At 41.9% G+C, this 20669-nt stretch overlaps 1 protein-coding gene across 5 annotated transcripts in view; it reads right to left on the bottom strand.

Moving 5' to 3' along the window:
* The window catches only part of AFAP1 (actin filament associated protein 1), a 120586-nt gene that overhangs the window by 23744 nt on the left and 76173 nt on the right, over nucleotides 1-20669 (bottom strand). For all 5 annotated transcript variants that reach the window (XM_035547116.2, XM_035547120.2, XM_035547119.2 and 2 more), the window contains 4 exons: nucleotides 19011-19190; nucleotides 4455-4547; nucleotides 3364-3448; nucleotides 347-496 (listed from right to left, as the gene is read on the bottom strand). In XM_035547116.2, coding sequence (XP_035403009.1) covers nucleotides 347-496; nucleotides 3364-3448; nucleotides 4455-4547; nucleotides 19011-19190 — 508 coding nt within the window. The remainder of the gene's footprint in view (nucleotides 1-346; nucleotides 497-3363; nucleotides 3449-4454; nucleotides 4548-19010; nucleotides 19191-20669) is intronic.

Raw genomic sequence — 20669 nt, forward strand, 5'->3', positions numbered from 1 at the left:
CCTCATCAAAAAAAGACCTGATGCCTTCCCAAGAACCTTATCCTAAATCCTAGCGTAAATTTATTTTATAATCTAGTCTATATTCATTTTGTACCTGTTTGTTTGAAAACAGCTCATTTCCCTCAGAGCCTGTGCTACCATTTTATTAAAAAAGTCAAGCACTTCTAGTCTCTTTTCAAGTGATAAGCTCTTGATCACCCTCCTCCTCTTTCATCAGGTGCATCCTTCTGATGTGGGGGTAAGAATTACAGCAGTTAAAGTAAACTTCATAGGAATTTCTAGCTTAGAATTTTACAAAATTTTAGTCACAAGCTGCAGTTCAGACTTAAATAGAAAAATCACTTACCACATGTTGGAACATCTTCTTCAGCTGATGAGGTCTGTTCATCTGTTGATGGCTTTTTCTTTCCTAAACCTATGATCTTCGTTATCTTTTTCCCTGTTACTTTTGTCACAGTGCCCTTGGCTTCTGATTTTGAACTTTTTTTCCTCTTCACTATGAAGAAAGCAAAAGCATGTATTTTAGTGGGTTTAAATTATCCAATCAACAGAGGGAACCTGAGTAAAAATAGTAGTCCAGATATCCAGAAAAACAAAAATCAAGCTTCTAATTCAATTTAATTTAATCAAGCTTAAAATTTCTTTCCAAAACAGTCATCATCTAACTTATCAATATGCATGAACTACTTACCTCATATACACAAGAATAAAAATCAAGCCAGATGATCAGTCACCATTCTAAACATTTACCTCAAAATATTTCAACAGTTAAGTATTTAACAAAGACAGAATATGCTTGCCTAGCAAAAGTGGTCCTGCCGTTAAGGAATATAAACACAATGGGCCTTTTAGAAAGACAAGACTTATAAATTAGCAATTAACAATTAAATTAGTGGGATCAGTATAAGCATTCAATGATTAAAAGTTCACACTTTTTGCTATCTTGCAGGCTTACAAGAAAAAGCTTGCTGAAAGGAGGGATTTTTGTCAACTGCCACTCTATCCTTCCATTAACATGTTACTAGTAAAATTACAGCTGTATGCATTGAACCATGGTGAGCTACTGAAGGTAACATGGCAAAGACAATGGATATCATTTTAAGAAGTGCCTACCTGACTAAAACCCTAACTAACTAGTTGAAAAATAAGGAAAAAAGTTTCTAAAGCCAAAAAGAATTAAAAAAGAAGAAAAAAAATCTTTTATTTGCAAAACAGAACCCCCCCAAAAGAAATCGTCTTCATTTCAGAAACGATGTTCAGTGGATTTGAATTCCATCAACAGAGCAAAAGTTACTCTGATAACTGTCAGGGTAGCAAATTTACCCATGAACTTGCACTGATTTATGATTTTGATACATTTAAAATAGTTACTGATTGAGCTGCTCTAAGTTTATCCCTGACCTACCAACTCCCTTTGCTACTTCCCCAAAACAGAACATTTAGTGGTTATGGACTTGTGTAAACTGAAGAGAAATAGGACAAAATGTTCACACGAAAAATAATTATGAACTGATGAACTGGGAAGAAGAATGCACGGAAAACAGAGTAGCAGTTTGGGACTCACAATGGCACAATTTATCATGTTTAGTTTAATTGTTAGCAAACATGGAAAACAATTTAGAAATTGTATCTGTAGCCAAGATTGTACAAATAAATCTGCCACCTGCTATGTGCAGTGCTGAGGGGGAAAAGGTGCTTTTGGGGAGTGGATAGCTTTTGCTCCAGCAAACATCAATGCAGTGTGTGCAAGCAAAGGTCCAAATCTCTCTTCCTAAGGAAAGGCTGTTTACAACTTACCTAGAGCTTTCCAAACATGAAACAAACTCCCATGGTTGAGGGAGCTATTTTATTCTGCTGTAGAACTGAGAGGCAGCAGAAACAAGGCCTTCATGACTATGTTTTAGAGTCTCAGGGATATACTGATTGCATGACTGCAACTGATTTTTGTCACAAAAGCCTTTTCTTCTCTTCTCTTTCCCACAGCAAAACAAGAAGCTGGTTAATAGTGGCAGAAAGGCTGGTCTATGGGTGATGTACAGCAAAGCAAGCTCACTTAAGTATTTCATTTCCATTGTTTAAAACCAATTAAAAATATTGCAACTTCACCCAGAACCACTTAAAATATTTTAATCTCTTTGTAGTTACTAATGCCTGTTAATATTATTACTACACAGTTGAAGGTCATAATTTTCAAAGCAAATGCTATTTTTAATTACCCCTCTTGAGAAATCTTGAGGTGTGCTGGCCTTCTAGCAGTGCATGCTCCAACAGCATGCTTCCTGCAGCCCACCTGAGCTACCAGCCACTTTTGGACATCTTGGACAACACCCATTCAGCTTGTGTATCACTGAGGTGCTCAGCAGGCTCTAGAGGTTAAAACAGTACTGAGCTTTTTGAAAGCTAAGTGGAAGACTTCATGCTGTGGAATCTGACCATGTGCTGCAACTTCTACAAACCACCATAGCTGGCATTGTGCCATACTGTTGGGTATGTAAAAAATATTTATGGTCAGGAAATGTTGGAAAACGACACAGGAAGAAGACAGTGAGAGAGTCAAAAGGCGAGACAGGGCTGGCACCAAAGCCAGTATTGACACATTGTGTTCTCTGCGGCTCACATTACCCTCATCTTCACAGCTGTAGAAAAATGTCAGTTTGGTGTATCTAAATGATACCATTGCTACACAGCAAGCTAAGGAAGTCACAGAGGTTTCTTTGTTTTGGGGAGGAGAGTGAGATGTGGGGATGGAAGTATAGGGGTTGAGTTTTTTACATATAACTCAGAAAAAATTCCCTCTGGGTTTGGGATGTGCCTTTGTCAGATTATAAAGAATACAAAATATGCACAGCTCCAAAGTAGCATGTGTAAAATTATATGATTATATAAACCCACTGATATTACAGGATTAGGTATATTTTAATATGTTAATATATATAATCATACATAGTACTCATTTTTACATGTGTGTATAAATACATGCATATAGACTGACATACGTCTATACATACATATATATATATCATATGCACAATTCTGTCTTTCTAGTATTCAGTGATAGCTTTTTTTTGCTTAAAATCTACATTCACTATTCATGTTGCTGCTGTATACAATTACCACAAGCAACTGTTAGACGCTTATAGTGGTTGCGCTTGTCCTGAAAAAAAATGTACTTTTGAATACACAAAAAGGCCAAGTTGAAATTTCTGTATTCTATTTACTTGTACTAATTATATTGATTTTACCCTCACAATAACAATTCAAAAGCATTACTACCTATTTAAAAAAATAAAAATCAATACCTATTTTACTATCTCTGTATTTGCAGACACTCTTTACAGCAAGCATCCAACATTTGAGACTTACCTTGTTCTTTTCCGTTGCACACTGTAGTGATGCCGTTTTCCACAGCACCCTCCCCATCTGAACTTGGCCTCTCAGATGACAACTTCTGCAAGGACGAAGAAAGCTGCCATATAATGTCACCTTCATCAAATTAAGTGTCATGACTCAAAGTAAAAGTATGCTTGCTATGAAGTAAAACACTTTCTAAGCACCAATCCACTTGAAGACAAACTTAAGTTTGTAAAAAGTTTTGTTTGTTTGTTTGTTTTGTTTGTTTGTTTTTTTTAGTACTACCATATAGGCTTTAGAATAGCACAGAAACTACAAATTAACTCCGTATTTGAAAGTACAGTAAAAAGATTTTCCTTCCCAGGAAATTGGTGATAAAGCCTTTGTCAGTAGGACTTTTAAGTAGGGCCTACAGAGGCATTTGCTCATGTGGATGCCTTAACACAGGAGGGGCTTAATCAGTGCTGGTAAAGTACTGACCATTCACTGAAGAGTTGTTCTCCTTCCTAATTCTTGCTCAAATATCTTGCTGGGTAAAGGAAGCAGAGACAACTACTTGTGGTAGCTTCTTACAAGTTTTTGTGTTAAGGGACAAACACTTGAAAGGGTCTGCTGAAACTGACAGCATGCCTAGGGAGATCTTTTCTCAATTTTGAGAATTAAATTCTCAAAAAGACAAGACTTCCCCTCAAAACTCCTCTATAATTTTCGGCTATTCTTCCCTGAGTGTTACAGCCTTGCTTGCACTTTGCACTATACAGAGAGTGTCTCTGCAATGCAGCTCACACAGCACAGCTATTTGGTCTGCATCATTTAGCAGCTCAAGAGAAGCTGATATTGGACACAAGACAGTCTGTTGGTTGTTCATGACCAAATGAATAGACAGGGCAGAATTTTTAACTCTGTAGGATATACACACATATCCAAATAAATTAAGAGAATGCAGAGAGTAGTATTTTAAAACAGCAACACAAATCAGCAAATAGTTATCTATAACCTCCCTAGAGTATGGTATAACAAGAAGAAGTTTGTGCATCAAATCCAGAAACTAAATCCAATTTCAGCTTTTGTGGAAGTTAGCATTATCAGTTTGATAACTTTACCTTTTCCAGTTCTGTCTTGTGTACTGGAGAACTAGACAACGGCCCATCGGAGTCTACAGTGCCTGTACAGTTGCTGCACACATCTTTTATAACCTTAGGAGACAAAAAAAAAATTTAATTAGCTACCAAATACAAATCAGAGAAATTATCTATGAATGTTAAGAGGAAATAGGAAGGAGAATCACACAGCCATTTAGTAGGCTGGCAGGTTAGCAAAGCATCAATGTGAAAATCTCCCTGTCCACAGCAATGTGTTAGGCAGGCTGCCACTATATGAAGCTCTCCACATTGCCTCCCTAAGTCATTTCATGTGTGGCCTGGAGGAGACATAATGTCTAGAGGTGGAAGGTTTCAGTTTCTAGACAAGTTAACTCCAAGGCTCTCCTGAGTAAAGAAACCAACAGTGCTAGTGATTTCTATGTGCTAGTTTTGCAATATGAACTCAGCTGACACCACCAAATTACTTGCACTATGATGACAAGGAGAACAGTTTTGCATAGCATATTACCCAGCTGTTTTTGGTGGTTTTGGTGGTTTTTTTTTTTTTGTTTTGTTTTTGTTTTGTTTTTGCTATTGAAGATCTAAGGAAGTGCCAATGAATACCTTGGAGTGGTATTTTGTGATATTTTCATTTTATACTTTCATACAGACATAAAGGTATAGGTCAAAGTAATTGTAAATGTGTTTTCAGAAATGGGAATGGCGTTAAGTCTGTTTTTAAAATGTTAAATAAAAATCCAGAACCTAGAAATCAATGAGATTTTGATAGAAATTGAAGAAGTTCAAAACCTGAAACTAAATAAATGTAAAAATATGCAATGAGCAAAGACATTTGTTGATTCCCTATGGACATCACTACTTTTTTTTTTTTTTTTTTTTTTTCCCCTCTAGTAAGGTTCCCACCTGACCATTATCAGTCTGAAATTGCTAGCGCTGATGAGGACAGATCTTGAATCTTCACGTCAGTTAATGTGGAGAATGATTACACTATTTTTGTCACACATGCTACTCATTACTCTTTTTTTTTGTCAACTTACCTTCTGACTGTGATGACATACGGGCTTAAGGTCTACATGTGCAGTCAGAAAAAGTGGGCTAGGGAAAGCAGCAATAATCACTACTATCATTTTTAAAGCTTTTCAGATGCACATGAAATAAAAATTTTAAGTAGATATTTGGACAGATAAATTAGAAAGCAGCAGACAGAGAAATTAGAACACACCCTTTGTGGGGAGAGCTCTTCAGTGTTCAGCATATCTAATCAGTGTTTACCACATCTTATCACATCTTTATCACATTTATGAAAAGCAGGTCCTGATTGACTAACCTGATCTCCTTCTATGATAAGATGACCTGCTGAGTGCATGAGGAACAGGCTGTGGATGTTGTTTACTTAGACTTTAGCAAAACATTTGATGTTGTTTCCCACAGCCCTCTCCTGGAGAAACTGGCTGCTCATGGCTTGGCCAGACATACTGCCAGCTGGATTAAAACCTGTCTGGGTGGCCAGGCCCAAAGGGTCACAGTGAATGGAGTCAAATCCAGTTGGCAGCCAGCCACAAGTGGTGCTCCCCAGGGCTCTGTACTGGGGGCAGTTTTGTTTAACATTTTTAACAACAAACTCGATGAGGGGATTGAGTGCACCCTCAGTAAGTCTGCAGGCAACACCAAGTTGGGTGGGAAGTTGATCTGCTTGAGGGTTGGAAGGCTTGGCAGAGGAATCTGGACAGGCTGGATCAATGGGCTGTTTCCAGTTGTATGGCACTCAGTAAGTCTTGAGTGCTACATTTCAGTCATAATAATGCCATGCAGTGGTATAGGCTCAGGGAAGAGTGCCTGAAAAGTTGCCTGGCAGGAAAGGACCTGAGGGTGCTGTGCTGGTTGGGAGCCAAATGAACGTGAGTCAGCAGTGTGCCCAGTTGGCCAAGAAAGCCAATGCCATCCTGGCCTGCATCAGAAATCAAGTAATCAGCAGGCCTAAGGAAGTGATTGTCCCTCAGTACTTGCCACTAGAGAGACTACACCTTGAGAACTGTGTTTAGTTTTGAGCCCCATGCTACAAGTAGGACATTGAGTCATGAAATGTGTTCAGAGAAGAGCAACAAAGCTGGTGAAAAGACTAGAAAACAAGACATATGAGGAGTGACTTGGGGAACTGGGCCTGTTGTAGTCTAGGGAAAAGGAGGCCGAGGGGAGACCTGATCACTCTCTACAACTACAGAACCACAGAATATCCCAAGTTGGAAGGGACCCACAAGGATCATCGAGTCCAACTCCTGGCTCCACCCAAAAATTCAGACCGTATGACTGAGAGCACAGTCCAAATGCTTGTTAAACTCCGACAGGCTCGGTGCCACGACTATGTCCCTGGGGAGCCTGTTCCAGTGTGCGACAACCCTCTCGGTGAAGAACCTCTTCCTGATGTCCAGCCTGAACCTCCCCTGTCACAGCTTGACACCATTCCCTCAGGTCCTATTGCTGGTCACTAAAGAGAATAGATTGACGCCTGCCTCTCCACTCCCCCTCGTGAGGAAGCTGTAGACAGCGATGAGGCCTCCCCTCAGCCTCCTCTTTTCCAGGCTGAACAGGCCAAGTAACCTCAGCCGCTCCTCATATGTCTACCCCTCTAGGCCCTTCACCATTTTTGTAGCCCTTCTCTGGACACTCTCCAACAGTTTCATGTCCTTTTTGTACTGTGGTGCCCAGAACTGCACACAGTACTTGAGGTGAGGCCGCACCAGTGCAGAGCAGAGCGGGACAATCTTCCCTTGATCGACTAGATGGGTGATCTTATCATAAAAGGAAATCAAATTCATTAAACAGGACCTACCCCCCGTGAACCTATGTTGGCTGGGACCTATGACTGCATTGTCCCCCAGCTGTGCTTCAATAACTCCCAGGATAATTTTCTCCATAATTTAACCAGGCACTGATGTGAGACTGACAGGCCTGTAGTTACCAGGGTCTTCTTTCTTGCCCTTCTTGAAAATTGGCACAACATTTGCCAGCTTCCAGTCAACTGGGACCTCTCCAGATTCCCAAGACCATTGAAAAATAATTGCGAGAGGTCCCGCGAATAGGGAATACAAGGTTGTGATAGACTTTCACCGGGCACTCCTGCATGCAGGATGCTCAACATTGCCATCACGAATAAAATAGCTTCACAGAAGATCCTGTCTGAAAAAACTATTGAGATTTTTCCTCACAGGCAGGCATGGGAGGAACAAGCATCCTGCAGCGCAGGGCACCTCCCCTCCCGCACAGCCTTGTCCCCATTCAGAAATGTCTCCTCCAAATCACTGCGCCAGCACAGCAGGCACACAGATCTGGCCAGGGAGAGGCCCCATCCCACCACCTGCATGGCCACCAGCACCCAGCTGCCACTGCCATGGAGGCACCGAGGCCAGCACCAAGGGAGCCGACCCGTCTCACCAGGTGGCACATGAGGAGCACAGCGTCCACGGGCTCCATCACCCAAATTTCTTTCCATAGACGGCCCTGGGGGCTCCCACAGGCCGTGCAAAGGGAGCTCAAGGAGCTCCGGCACTCAGGCTATGCCACGGCCTGTGTGGGGACTGAGGGCAGGGCCAGCGGGCCTGCGGCGGGGTGGGGACATAGGTGAAACCACAGAGGACGTGTCACAATGTGGGGGCTGCTTTTAAGGCAGCAGCAGGCAGTGCTGCTGCAGTTTGGCCTGAGCCACTGGCGAGGTGAGTGAAGCAGCGGGGGGAACGCTGGGCTGGGGATGGCCAGGGCACAAACGCTGGCCCCCCAAGGGGCTGCTAAGCCTGCAGGGCAGGGCTCATGGCTGTCACCGCCAGCTCTGGCTGCAGTCCCTGCTGCCTCCCACCTCCCTCACCCCCTCTCCTACCTGACCCCAGGGGCCTGCGGCTCCTGCCCAAACTCCCTTAGCCACCAACCAGCTCCCACCCAGTCCCACTGACTCGTTTCTCTCTCAACTCTTTCAGACCATGGTTTCAGCCATTTTCTTCACCCTGACGTTCTTGGGTTTAATACATAGCCCACAGAAGGTCAGCGATGAACTAGATGCAGCTACAAATGAGCACATGCGGCAGCGTGCAGAGGAGCTGCAAGTGCGCATGATGCAGCTGCTGCTGGAAATGGAGCAGAGGGACTGGGAGCACAGCTGGGCGCATGTGGGAACCCTGCTCCTATCTGTGCTGAACCACTGGCAGTTCTGGGCCCTGACCAGAGAGGTTGTCTTGTTCTTTGTGCTCTGCTGCATGCTCATGAAATTGTGCCATGAACTGGGCAGCAGAAACAAGAAGGGCATCTCCGGAAGCAAGGAGGACAACGACATAAGGAAGACCCCACTGACATTTTGGATGCCTGCAGATTTGTCAGTGGGTACCTGCAGTGGCCAGTGAGGAACCTGGAAGAAACATGCAAGCTCGTGGAGGAACTGGTGGACAAGCTTCTCTGCGTCTGCCAGACCCTTCCCAGGAGTAAATTCATGCCACGGCTGCAGCCACCCATTGGGGTGGGCAGCGCCTTCGGTCCCACTGAGAACGACACCATCTACTGCCTGCTTGTGCCCCTGAACCCACCCCCTGGGCACGCCTTCCACCTGGAGCTGGGCACCGGAGGGAAGAGACACTGGCGAGGAACTCCTGCCTCCGCGTGGAGCTGCAGTGCATGTGCACACGGGAGCGGCTGCTGGGGGACATGCTATGTGCTTCCTCCACCGTCCTGAGGACGAGCTGAAAAATCAGGACCCAAACCTCCTGGACACCCTCTGCAGTGGCTCCTACTTGGATGTACAGAAAATGGCAAAGTGGTTCCAGGAGCTGGTGACAGAAGCCTGGGTGGTTATGCCTCAGTCATCCCAACTGCAGCTAACAGTGCTGCCCTCCACCCGTTTCTGCGAGCTCAGGCTGACCAACGCCTCCAAGGAAACCCTCTCCATCGAGATCATGCTTGGGGTAAAGCAACACAACTCAGACACCTTCCTGACCTTCGAGTAGGCAGAGGCCGTTGTTAGCAGCAGCACGAGGTGGCCACAGAGCTGCGCTGTGCCAGAGATTCTTCAGGAAACACCTAGGCATGCTCGGCACACCTTCCACCTCAGACATCTGCAGCTCTGTGTTTGTATCCTGTTAAGCACCAGTTTTGTCACCCATGCCTTGAAGACAGCTGTCACGCACCTCCTGACCACCGTCTCTGTGGCAAGCATGCACAGGAGGGATTCCCAGCCCCACACCAGCGATGATTACGGTGGCTACAAAGATGACTGAGTGACACCCTGCTTGCCACATGCCCCAGAGCTGAGCATGCTGCCCATGGAGAGGATGCAGCTCAGTGGGCAGTGGGAATTGCTCCTCTGAGCCCTCTCCACAGCAAAACCACCCCTGGGAGAGGCACACCCTATGCAGCTGAAGAGACTGCTGCAGGGAGGCTTGAAGCAGAGACTCCTCTTTCCAGCTGGACAGTGACCACCTGGCCTCCTGGGGAGTGTCCATTCGCTCCGGGAGCTTTAACCTCTGCAAAAATTGCAATATATATTGTTTACTTGAACAAATGCTTTGTCTGTGAGTGTCTGTACTACACTTGGTCAGGAAATGCAGGCATGAGGTGCTGACAGCTTGACTGCCACAGCATTGGGGAGGACTTTGCTGAGGAGCTGATTCCATGGACTCCAACTGCGCTCATCGCTCACTCTGGAGCTACAGCTCTGCTGCCTGTCCTTGCTTCTCCAGCAGGGCAAGGAGAATAGCTCAGAAACCCACGCAGTGCCGCGTGTTGCCGGTGTACTGTATGAGTCTGAAGGGGGACTTGTGCAACCCAAGGCAAACCATGCCCTGGGAGCCCAACAGCATTGCCCAGGATGACTGCGGGGAGGCAGAGGTCACGCTCTCCATGTGGGGAGCCCCCTGCACAGGGGTGAGTGCCATCAGGGAACACCAGGACTTTGCCTGTGCTGGCTGCTGCACCAGCGTGAGCCTCAGGGACAAGCCAATGCAGAGCAGCGGCTCCAGGTACCAGCAGAGGAGTCCTACAGCCCTACGGGATGGGAGCAGCGTTTGGCAGAACATCACACCCCGTTGACCATGTGGGCCCAGTTCAGATTTATCTAACCACTGCTAACGCTGCAAATTAAAGGCATCCCAGAATGGATGTAAGAAGGAAATGAATAACCATTTTGGATGCTGTGTGGGCAGGTGGGAGATGCAGCAGCCAGGCTCCCAGCCCTGCTCACCACCAAGCAAGGTCACTCACCAGTTTTAGGGAGTTTAAAACTGGCTGGGGCTGCCCAGGACACTGAGCCCATTTAACAGCACTTGCCCAGCAGGCTGGTTGCAGTGAGGAGAGTGAAAAGGTGAAAGGTGACTGGTCACAAGAAAACGGCCTCAAGTTGCACCAGAGGTTGTTTAGATTGGATATCAGGAAGAATTTATTCACCGAAAGGGTGGTTAGGCTGCCCAGGGAGGTGGTGGAGTCCCTATCCCTGGAGGTATTTAAAAGATGTTTGTATGTAGCGCTGAGGGACATGGTTTGGTGGTGGACTTGGTAGTGTTCGATGATTGGACTTGGTGATCTCAAGGGTCTTTTCCAACCTAAATGATTCTGTGATTCTGTTCTATATACACTACTCTTTACACTCACATAGCCACACAAGGACAGCAGAGACAGGGTAGCTGAGAAAGAAAGGCATTCTATCCTGCCAAAAGCTTTCCTGCTAGACATGCAAAATTTCCCCTTTAAATTCACATGGCTCCTCCTTTTGCCCTGTTTATAGCAAGTCTGTGTAGCAGTGAGGAGGACCTGGCCTGAGAACTTCCAGTTCCAGGGAAAACAGCAATTAGCTTACTGTCAAAATCCAAATTTCTTTAAATAGGGAGGAGAAGAAAAACAACAAACAACCTCTTTCCAGTTTTGAACTGAACGGCTTTGATGTGGAAACCATTAAAGAGATGAAGACATTACTGAACACAGTTTTAAAGTTCGTTTCGCAGCACTGAAATTCTATTTAAGGGTAAAGCTAAACAAAACAAAACAAACAAACAAAAAATGCTTATGGGCTTACAGAGACCCTAATGATACAACTCATGTGCACATCATGAATTAAAGGCACTATATCCCATAAAGACAGGAAGAAAACAAACCCTGTTTTACAGATGGAGAACTTGGGAATGAAAGAAAGATTAAATCACTCACTCAATGTCACATAAAAAATCTAAGCAGAGGAGGGAAATGAACCTACATTTTTATTTCTGAGCGAGTATCTTAAAATGTTTCAGTATTCTTTCTTGGCTGTCTGAATTTCCCTGTATCTTTTCTCAGAAATGTAAGCACAGTACTATCAAATTCATGGCACTTGGCATGCTTTGTAACAGAAAATTTAGATGTGTCTGGTCCAGAATATTTGCATCTTGGAGTTAAACTTAGCCCTAAGTTTCTCCCAAAATACATTAGAAATTGTTTCTGTATATTGCTTTCCTCTCAATTGCTGGTCTTCAGTTTGGTGTAAACTTGCTGTTTTCCTCGAGAAATGGGACCATACAGTTTCTGGGAACATTCATTTCTGTCTCCTGCATGACCCTGATTCAATGGCTCATGTTTTCAGCATCTGCTCACACCACACAGTTAGTTAATTTTGGCAAAGGCAGATAGTAATGGGAGTTACAGACAGAACAGAGGGAAATGATTTGGCAGCACTAACTGAATAGTATGTGCAAAGTCATGCACTCAAGTAAATACAGTTCTTATCATACCTCACATATTTAAGGAGAAGCTAAAGTGTTTAATTGGGTTGTAATTAAATTTTCATTAAAAAAATGACACACTCTCAAATGGAAGTTCACATCAAGATATGAAGAAAATGCACATCTAAGGATTCTACACTTCATTTCGGCTCAAGGGGTTCGCTGGCAAAGACTTGCTTATCACCTTCTATAGGCAGTATAATTGTGTTTGATGCACAGCGTAAAACTTATACTTTCAGAGCTCACCAGGATGAAATGCCTTAAATATATAATGGTTGCCTGGATGCACTCTCTATAATTACGTTTGCAGACAGCTGCCATTATAAATGCGGTTTTCACATGCTTATAGCTTTAACACAAAATTTTAGGGATAAAACATTCCACCAGTGCTTCCAACTTGCATAATTTCAATCACAAGACTCAGAGTCCTTGTCAATTTTTTCTATGATGTTCCATCTCCTGGAGTCATATGAAAACAAAACACTATTTTCATTAAAAAATACTTGTGAGCACGAGTGGGGAGAGGAGGTCAGAAAACTTTTATCTGCTGCAATGAAACGTATGAATATAAGAGCAAATATCTCAATGGTTCCAAAAAAGGAATCCCCAAATGTGTGATTTTTAATAAAATGACACAAACTGGAAGGCTGTTCTGAGAATACTTTGTAATGGACCACACTCCATTAATAGTTTAAATTTTCCCACACATAAGAAAAGGGAAATCATTCTCTTTCTTACCACAAATGCATTGTATTTTACGTACACACACACATTCATGCACAGGATCTGCCAGGAAAACACACTATGTATTAAAATATTTAAAATATATGAGAAAATATAATCTGAAAACAGAAGACCTTTCATATCTTTGGATAGCTTCAAAATTAAATACATTTAAAATAATCTCCTGTTATTCCATCACAAGAATTTTAAATATGACAATTGCCATTACAATAGTACAGTCAGTAGACTTCAGAACTGCCTCTTTCAAATGCAGATATGGAAAAAGCTTGTGCAGCCTGAACTGTATTGCAATTGCTTATTTATCTTATAGGAAGGTCTTGAATCTCCCACTGGTTTAGGATATAGAAGTGAATTGCTTTGACTTTGGTGACATGAGGAACAGAAGGGAAATATTTGCAGGTACGCAGCTGGAAAGATTCCCTGCCCAAGTCAGCTGACAATGAAGGGTGGAGTCAGTGGAATTTTTGCCATGTGGTGCGTCTGGAATATTTCTTTGTTTTAGAAGATCTTACTACAAAAGCAGTAGAGTTTACTATAAAACCTTTATACCTGCATTCACCTACAAATTTATATAATTATAGTTTTTTATTTTAAATGACACACCATGACTGCATGCAAAATAACTTACCCTACTTTTATTCTTTTTACTTGCAAAGTCAGATGAATCAAATTTGATTTTTCAAGCTACCTTCAAACACCATGTCACCAGATAAAAAAAATACGAGCTATGCAGTAAAACCAAAAAGTCAGCTGCTTGCTAACCATACTCTCCCACAAAGAAGACCAGCAAATTCTGAGTAAAAGTACTAAGTTTGCAGCTGGGTTGTTGTGGTTAATCTCTCTGGTACCTGATAAGGAATAAGACTGAAAGCCCCCCCTTGTGTTTGAGGAGCTTGTGAACCTCTGTCCCGGTGGATACCATTGGATGAGTTCAGGCACAGACTGTGCTTACCACAGGGGTGTGATCATATAGCCTCTCTTGTCCACCCAGTACCTGTTTTCATGAAACTCACAGGAATTTAATGACTGCCACTGTCTCCCATGCCAGGCAAAGAAAGGAGTAACATCGCAAGTGAGTAAGTTCAGAAGCAATTAGGGAGAAAAGTGATAGTTTTGCTTCATTTCTTGAAGTACATTTGCTTAATTTCATTATGCACTACATATGTTAGTGTCAATCTTACCCTCTTTAACAGAGCACCAAAGCTCTAATAGCACTTTACAGAGAAGTAGAAGAGATGCCCCATGGAGTTTACCATGAAATTTGTAATTTAAAAATTACAGAAATTAGAGGAAAAGCAGAAATTTTTCACCTTACCAGTGCTGTAAGTCCTTAAAAGAAACGTCCTTTACCTTGTGTACTGGAAAACATCATCCTCAAGCCTGAAAAGACTCATCTTTCTGTCTTATTGCCATTTGAGTAAATTGGGGATGAGATTCCAGCAAACTAGTAGTCAGCAAACCTTTAGTGTCTGTATATCCCCTTAAAAATACTTTTCTGGCATGTTTGAACAAAACAAACCCTGTATCCTTTCTTCTGCATCACTACCACAAAGACTGGCCATATAATGGCCACTGGACGAGACAGGGCAGGAGGCATGGGGTGGCTGGAGGCATCACTGCTGCATGGGGAGCATTGCCCCCATGGGTGGCACGGAGATGCAGGCTGCATTTCAGGCCATAAATCTGAGCTGGGTATAAATAATTTACCATCCCAAGCTGCAAGTAGGAGAAATAAGGAATACTGTCTAGTGGTGAAAGCCGGGGACCATGTCACAGCCCTCACAGATTCTGCTCTGAGATCTGCAACAGCTTGTATTTGAGATCTTACCCAGGAATGTAAAGAAAATTTCTCTCTGAGAAAACAAGCAAATAGGATGTTTGTAGTTCCTTTTTTCTTTTTTCTTTTTTTTTTTAAGTAACTTTGTTTTCCAAGGTGCCAGTCATACAAACACACTGGTTCATGGGGTCACTGGCCACCCCCAGCAAAGCCAGGGTATTCCTGCTGTCCAAGTGTACAAGTAATCCTGCAGGCTGGCCACAGCTCTGACATGCAGCTCAGCCCTCTGAACCTCCAGGCGATGCCTCCATTGCTGGCGTTGATGTGTGGTGCAGAATGAGCCCAGCCTGACTGCCCTGGGACACCGTGAGTTCCTGAAGTTACTTGTAAACCAAGAAGCACTGTATGGAAATCAGTTGTACTGAGCACGCATCCCCTAACACTTCTATCCAGTCACTCTAAAGGCACTTGACTTTACTCAGCTACGCCATGCAGATAATAACCTCTTTGGGGAACATTACTTAAGCCAAGAAAGTAATGTTTTAAGTCTTTTGAGATCTTCGGCTGGAAATTCCCATAGAAAGTAAAAGCAAGCATACAGTGTTTACAGTCATGAGCCCAGTTTTGTGCTGATTTAAACTGGTAAACAAAGAGCTGTGACAGTAATTTATTCTTCAGTAAAACTCGGTACGCATTAAGACTGGAGCCCAGAAGTTACTTGGCTCCCTCACTAAGCTCAGTGTAGTGAAAAAAGATTTTTTTCAAAGACTTTTACTGGAGATGACATACTGAGATGGAAGTTGGATAGGTCAACCTGAATAACTCTCCTGAGGAGCGTTGCAGGGTCTATGAACAACACAATCTTGATTTTTTTCTTTCTTACAAACCCTAAAATGAAGAGATGATGCAAAATGGCTGCACACCATAAACAAGAACAGTTAACCAAGGGTGCATAATGTTAGGAAAAAAAAGAAAATCAAGGCCAGGATTCCAAATGATAGATTACCTCTGATGCACAATAGATAAATGATGAATGATAAATCAGAAATACATTTTTTGCAGGAGGCATTGCTAGGAGGAAGGGAAGGCCTTGGGGTTGGACACCACGACCATTTCCTTCTTCCACTGGTCTTCTACAAGAAGCTGCTTCAGAACTTAATTTCTTTGGCATCCACGTATTTTTAATACTAAGAGCAGTTTTCTGTGGCCTTGTCTGAAGGTCCTGCACACAGAACACATTCATCTGTATGAATGAAGCCACTAAACAAGCATCTTCTTGTAATCTCCTTAGTAGTCCTTTTATTTTTAATGTAGCATGTCCCAGGGATCCTGACAAATAAGTGTGTAGTTTCCATGGGTCTGTTGGATGTGCTGAGACAAACAGGAAGATTTAAGACCTCACTTGACCACAAATGCACAAAAGTGCACACAGATGCCCATATACTCAAGCTCACATGGAAAAAGCTTATGTTTGGGTCAGAGTGTGTAACTGCATACATTTTTTCAAGTACATTTTTGTGGGAACATTTTAGGAGTCAAGTTTGGAAAATTCCACCGCTTTATGTTGCACACTGTGTTACTGCTATGATCTCAGCTCTAGGCTGGATTTATACTAGTTACACTTGATGCTCTGAAATCTTGACAGGCTCTTTGGTGACATCAGCTATCTTTTTCTTCATCAAGCATTTGTTAACTGGTAAACCTGAAACTCCCTTTGTGGTTTCCAGTCTAGACTTCAATTTGCAGTAGCTTTATCAGCTGTTTTCTTGGTGTCATCTTTAAAAAAAAGGTCTAAAATATTCTGCATTTACTTCAGTTCTACTTCTTCTAATATCTCGTCTTCCAAATGATATTTTTAAATTATTTGCTAAAGCAAATGTATTTTATACTGATTACATCTGACTTTAAAAAGATCTTCTGTTTTAGCTTTCATGGGAAAGTCTAGCCTCCAAATCCATTTTGAGCTTTTCAGGCTCAAGAGTAAAGCTTTAATTTGTTACTTACATACGAATTTCTTCATGAGAACCTGTTGTTGCCAAGTGATAACATGGCTCCACTGGCATGTATTGGCATAGTATCTTTGACAGAGAAGGTGTGTTAGGATTAAAAAATATGGATGCAGAGACCCTTCTCATCATTAGTCTCTGAATCTGTCCATTTTATTACCTACAGAAATCACGCATAGATGACAGAGAGCTGGGGGGGCAGAGAGCTCATGCCCTATTGAATGACAGGCAGAAGAAGCTCATACCACTTCTTCAAAGACAAAACAGTAATCTCTTGCTCAATATAAGAAATTACTACATAAATCTACACATGAGTTTCAGAAGCTCATTTTAAGTAAGGGATGCATGAAGAAAAAAAGATATTTTCGAAATTAAAAAGAAAAAAAGTTTTCTTAAATTTTTAAAAACACAGAATGAATGCTTCTTGTTTTCTGAAGAGCCATATTTCTTGAAAACCCTGGTGCTGTTGCAAGAGCTCCACAAACTGTTTTTGGTTAGCTGCTGGGTTGGCAATTTAATTTATACTGTATAGAATGCAGCAGCACTGAGGACTTGGAAGTTGAGCGTACAGTCGCATTGCCGTGTAGTTGAGACAGGCTTATTAAGACAGAGCTTTGCAGCATGAAGAAACTACATAAAGTGTTGTCAGTCTGTGTCCACGTGCTTTGCAGATAAGCATACTTTCCAGCCATTCACTTCTGGCACACACAATTGTGCTAACATGCAATGTCCAAAACTTTTTTTTTTTTTTTTTAAATAGCAAGAGTGCATCTGGGATATAGAAAAACCTAGCACTGCTCTGCCTGTGTGAAGAATGCTTTCAAGACAAAGTAGAACAAAACAAAACAAAAACCCAACAATTTTTATGAAATAAAGTCTGATAAGTGCCAATGTATTCAGCTCTACTAAACTCAAGTTTAGAACAAGACAGGAAATAATGGTGGAGTTAGTATGATCTAACTGAAGTGGAATTCCCTTGGAAAAGAATATGACTGATGAATTTCTTCTCATTTCAGTCAGTATTTTTCAAACTCTAGGTGAGTTAATAGGACACTTGGATGCTACTATATTTTACAACTTAAAACAAGATATTGGAGTTAGAAGAAGCCTAACAAATACAGATTAGTTTCCACTAAAATGACAACACAAAGTGCATTTTTAAGATAAGATACAAACTCCCAGTCAAAACCAAAAGCAGACATACTGCAAACCCCCCAAAGGTATATTCAAATATTGCAAAATAGGAAATTACAGATTAATTTTCCACTTGGTCAATTAGCACACAGCAGAAGTCATACCTCCTAAGCTGCATTTTATGTCTTCCCACTTCTACAGAAAAAAACTGTCATCAGGAAATTCCTACGTGATTAATTCAATTGTGTTTGGAAAAATACAATTTATTCTTAGCACATAAGTACCATATAAGGTTAGATCAGAGCACAGCATGGAGAATGCCTGATGAGTCTTATGCATTCAGATTTTTAATATGCATTTAAAAGGCTGGATTTAAAGGTCTTAAAACAAGCCACTAAAAATGTAGTGATAGTTTCCCACACTACTTAATTCACTGACCTCTATATCTGAAACTGGCAAAGTCCAGTATAAATACTAGTAATCTGGTTGGGATGTAAAACTGCAGCCCTTGCACCAGGTTTTTCCACATTTTCAGACACTGAACAGAAAAGGGTTGAAGATGACAAAATCCTATTTCTCAGAATTCTGCCTTCCCAGAACAAACCGTAACAGATGATATGTTGCTCAATGAGAGTCAGCCAACTTTAATTGACTTCTAGAATTTGAATAATTTTTCTCCCTCCAGAACAATTCAGACAGGTATCTCCTCAGGGTTAGCTTGTTTAAAAAATGATGGCTGTGATGGTGGTATGTTGAATTTTTGCAAGACAGCCTTGTCAGCTATGCTTATGCACCACTCCAAAAAGCAAGCTGGGTGCCAGGTCCCTTCATATTAGGGAATCTGAGTCACCAAAGCTTTCCAGATAATGAGCTGGAGATGTAAATGGAAGGGAATTGCCACCTCCCTTCTTGGTGCCAGACTATTGTGCAATTAGCAGTGAAAAACATATGCACCCACAGCAGCTGTGTAGTGATGAGCTTATGGTTACCCAGAGAGCTGCTTCAAGGCCTGAGCATTAAGTCTGGATTTCTGCAGTCCCAGACTGGATGGGATTTAAGTGGTCTAGATTGCCTGAAAGCTACTGTCTGTATCTCCGATTTAACAGCAAATGAGCAGGCAATAGAAGTGCTTTGTTGGTGGGAAAGCTCTTGGTCAGAAGTCACTCCTTACCTTTAGCCACTGTTCCGCCTGCTCTTTGCTCTGTACTGCCAGAACCAGTGCATCTGCTCCTTGGTGCGAGATTTTCAGCTCGTGCTTCTTCTTTTTGCTGTCTTTGGGGATGTACGTGATGCTGCAGTCATTCAGGAGCAGCTCCATCTGGGGCTGCTGGTCCTTGGAACTTTTGTAACACTGCAAAATGCAAAGGTCAAAAGTTAAATCTCACCTTTCTGAACTTTAGGGGAAAGCTGTTATTATATAGAAATGCTATTTTTAATATTTTCCACACATCTCTTTACCACATACCCCAGAGTTCAGCCAATGCTAACTTTGCATTTCTCTTCATCCTCTTTGTAAAGCAAAATTGCTTCCAGACTGACATTAATAGAGATCTTTTATTGCAGGTACAACATATGGAGGGCATTAAGCTTCTCTGTGTTATCTTTATGACTCAACCTTGACCTTCATCAGGTAGGAAGAGGGCGATTTTGGATATCTGTTCACATGTACCAGCAGAATACACTTGTACAGTTTACGACTTTCAAACCCAGATGCTTACCCTGCCCTCCAGCATATCAAGGCAAACCTACACCAGTGCTCACAAGCTGCCCTCACAAAGGAGCAGGCAGATGCCTTGTTGAGATAAGTAACAAAATTTGTTGCAGTCTGGAGAGGGGGGAAAATCACAGGACTGTAGTTTTTCAACTAATTTGGTTTAATCAGTCACTGCACAAAATCACATAACTGTTGGTTTACCCTTTAAGATCCTGCCTAAAACTATGTGAATTATCCAGTGTTTTTCCCTCAGTAGCAAGTGCTGCCAATGAACAGCCATTTCATGCTGTACCACTGATGACTTGCTCTATGTTTGAATTGGTGATTTGAAGATGCAGGGTTTCACATTGCATCACTTGTCCTGTTGAACTAGTCCCTATTTACTCTAACACATCAGTATAGATGAGTTTTGTAAATCTGTCACAGACTGCCAGACTACAGAGCAAGGTTTAACTGTGTGTATGAATGTCCAGTAATTTTATATACTAATGTAAATTGGGCTTTTACTCATACAAATAAGCATGAAAGCTAAAACGGTATCTGATATTAAGCACTGACTAGTATATGCATACATAGAATAGTTGAGTATAAATGTGAATGGAAAAACACATACAGATTTTACATGTCTGAGGCAGTGTTCATGCCATGATGCAACTGTCAGGAGTACAGTAACTGTTAGAGGTTATAAACACTTCAACTTAGGCTGAACAAATAGAGCCACTCTCTGCAAACCATTCATGATCCTCCCTTCCTCTCCAAGGCCAATTAACTCAAAATTTCTCCAGATTGGTCACAGGTTTTAAGTTTGTAACATTAAAAAACTTAAGTTTTCAAGCTATGAAACCTTGAAAACATATAGCATTAGTCACTTCAAGAAGCAATCAACAGCATATGTTTTCCTTTACATTAAATTAGAAATTTTATTTATAATTACTAAAACTGAAGTATTTATGTATAAGTGACTTTACATGAAAAACAATTCCCTACTAAGTGTTATTCTTAATGTCTAATTCAAATTAAAATATTTTATGATGACAGCTGCATTATTATGCAGGCAACTTCTAATCCCTAGGAACATTTATTCGTTTTACTTGCATATCTCATAAGTTATATCTC

Source organism: Cygnus atratus, chromosome 4 (assembly GCF_013377495.2).
Source record: "Cygnus atratus isolate AKBS03 ecotype Queensland, Australia chromosome 4, CAtr_DNAZoo_HiC_assembly, whole genome shotgun sequence".
Taxonomy (NCBI): domain Eukaryota; kingdom Metazoa; phylum Chordata; class Aves; order Anseriformes; family Anatidae; genus Cygnus; species Cygnus atratus.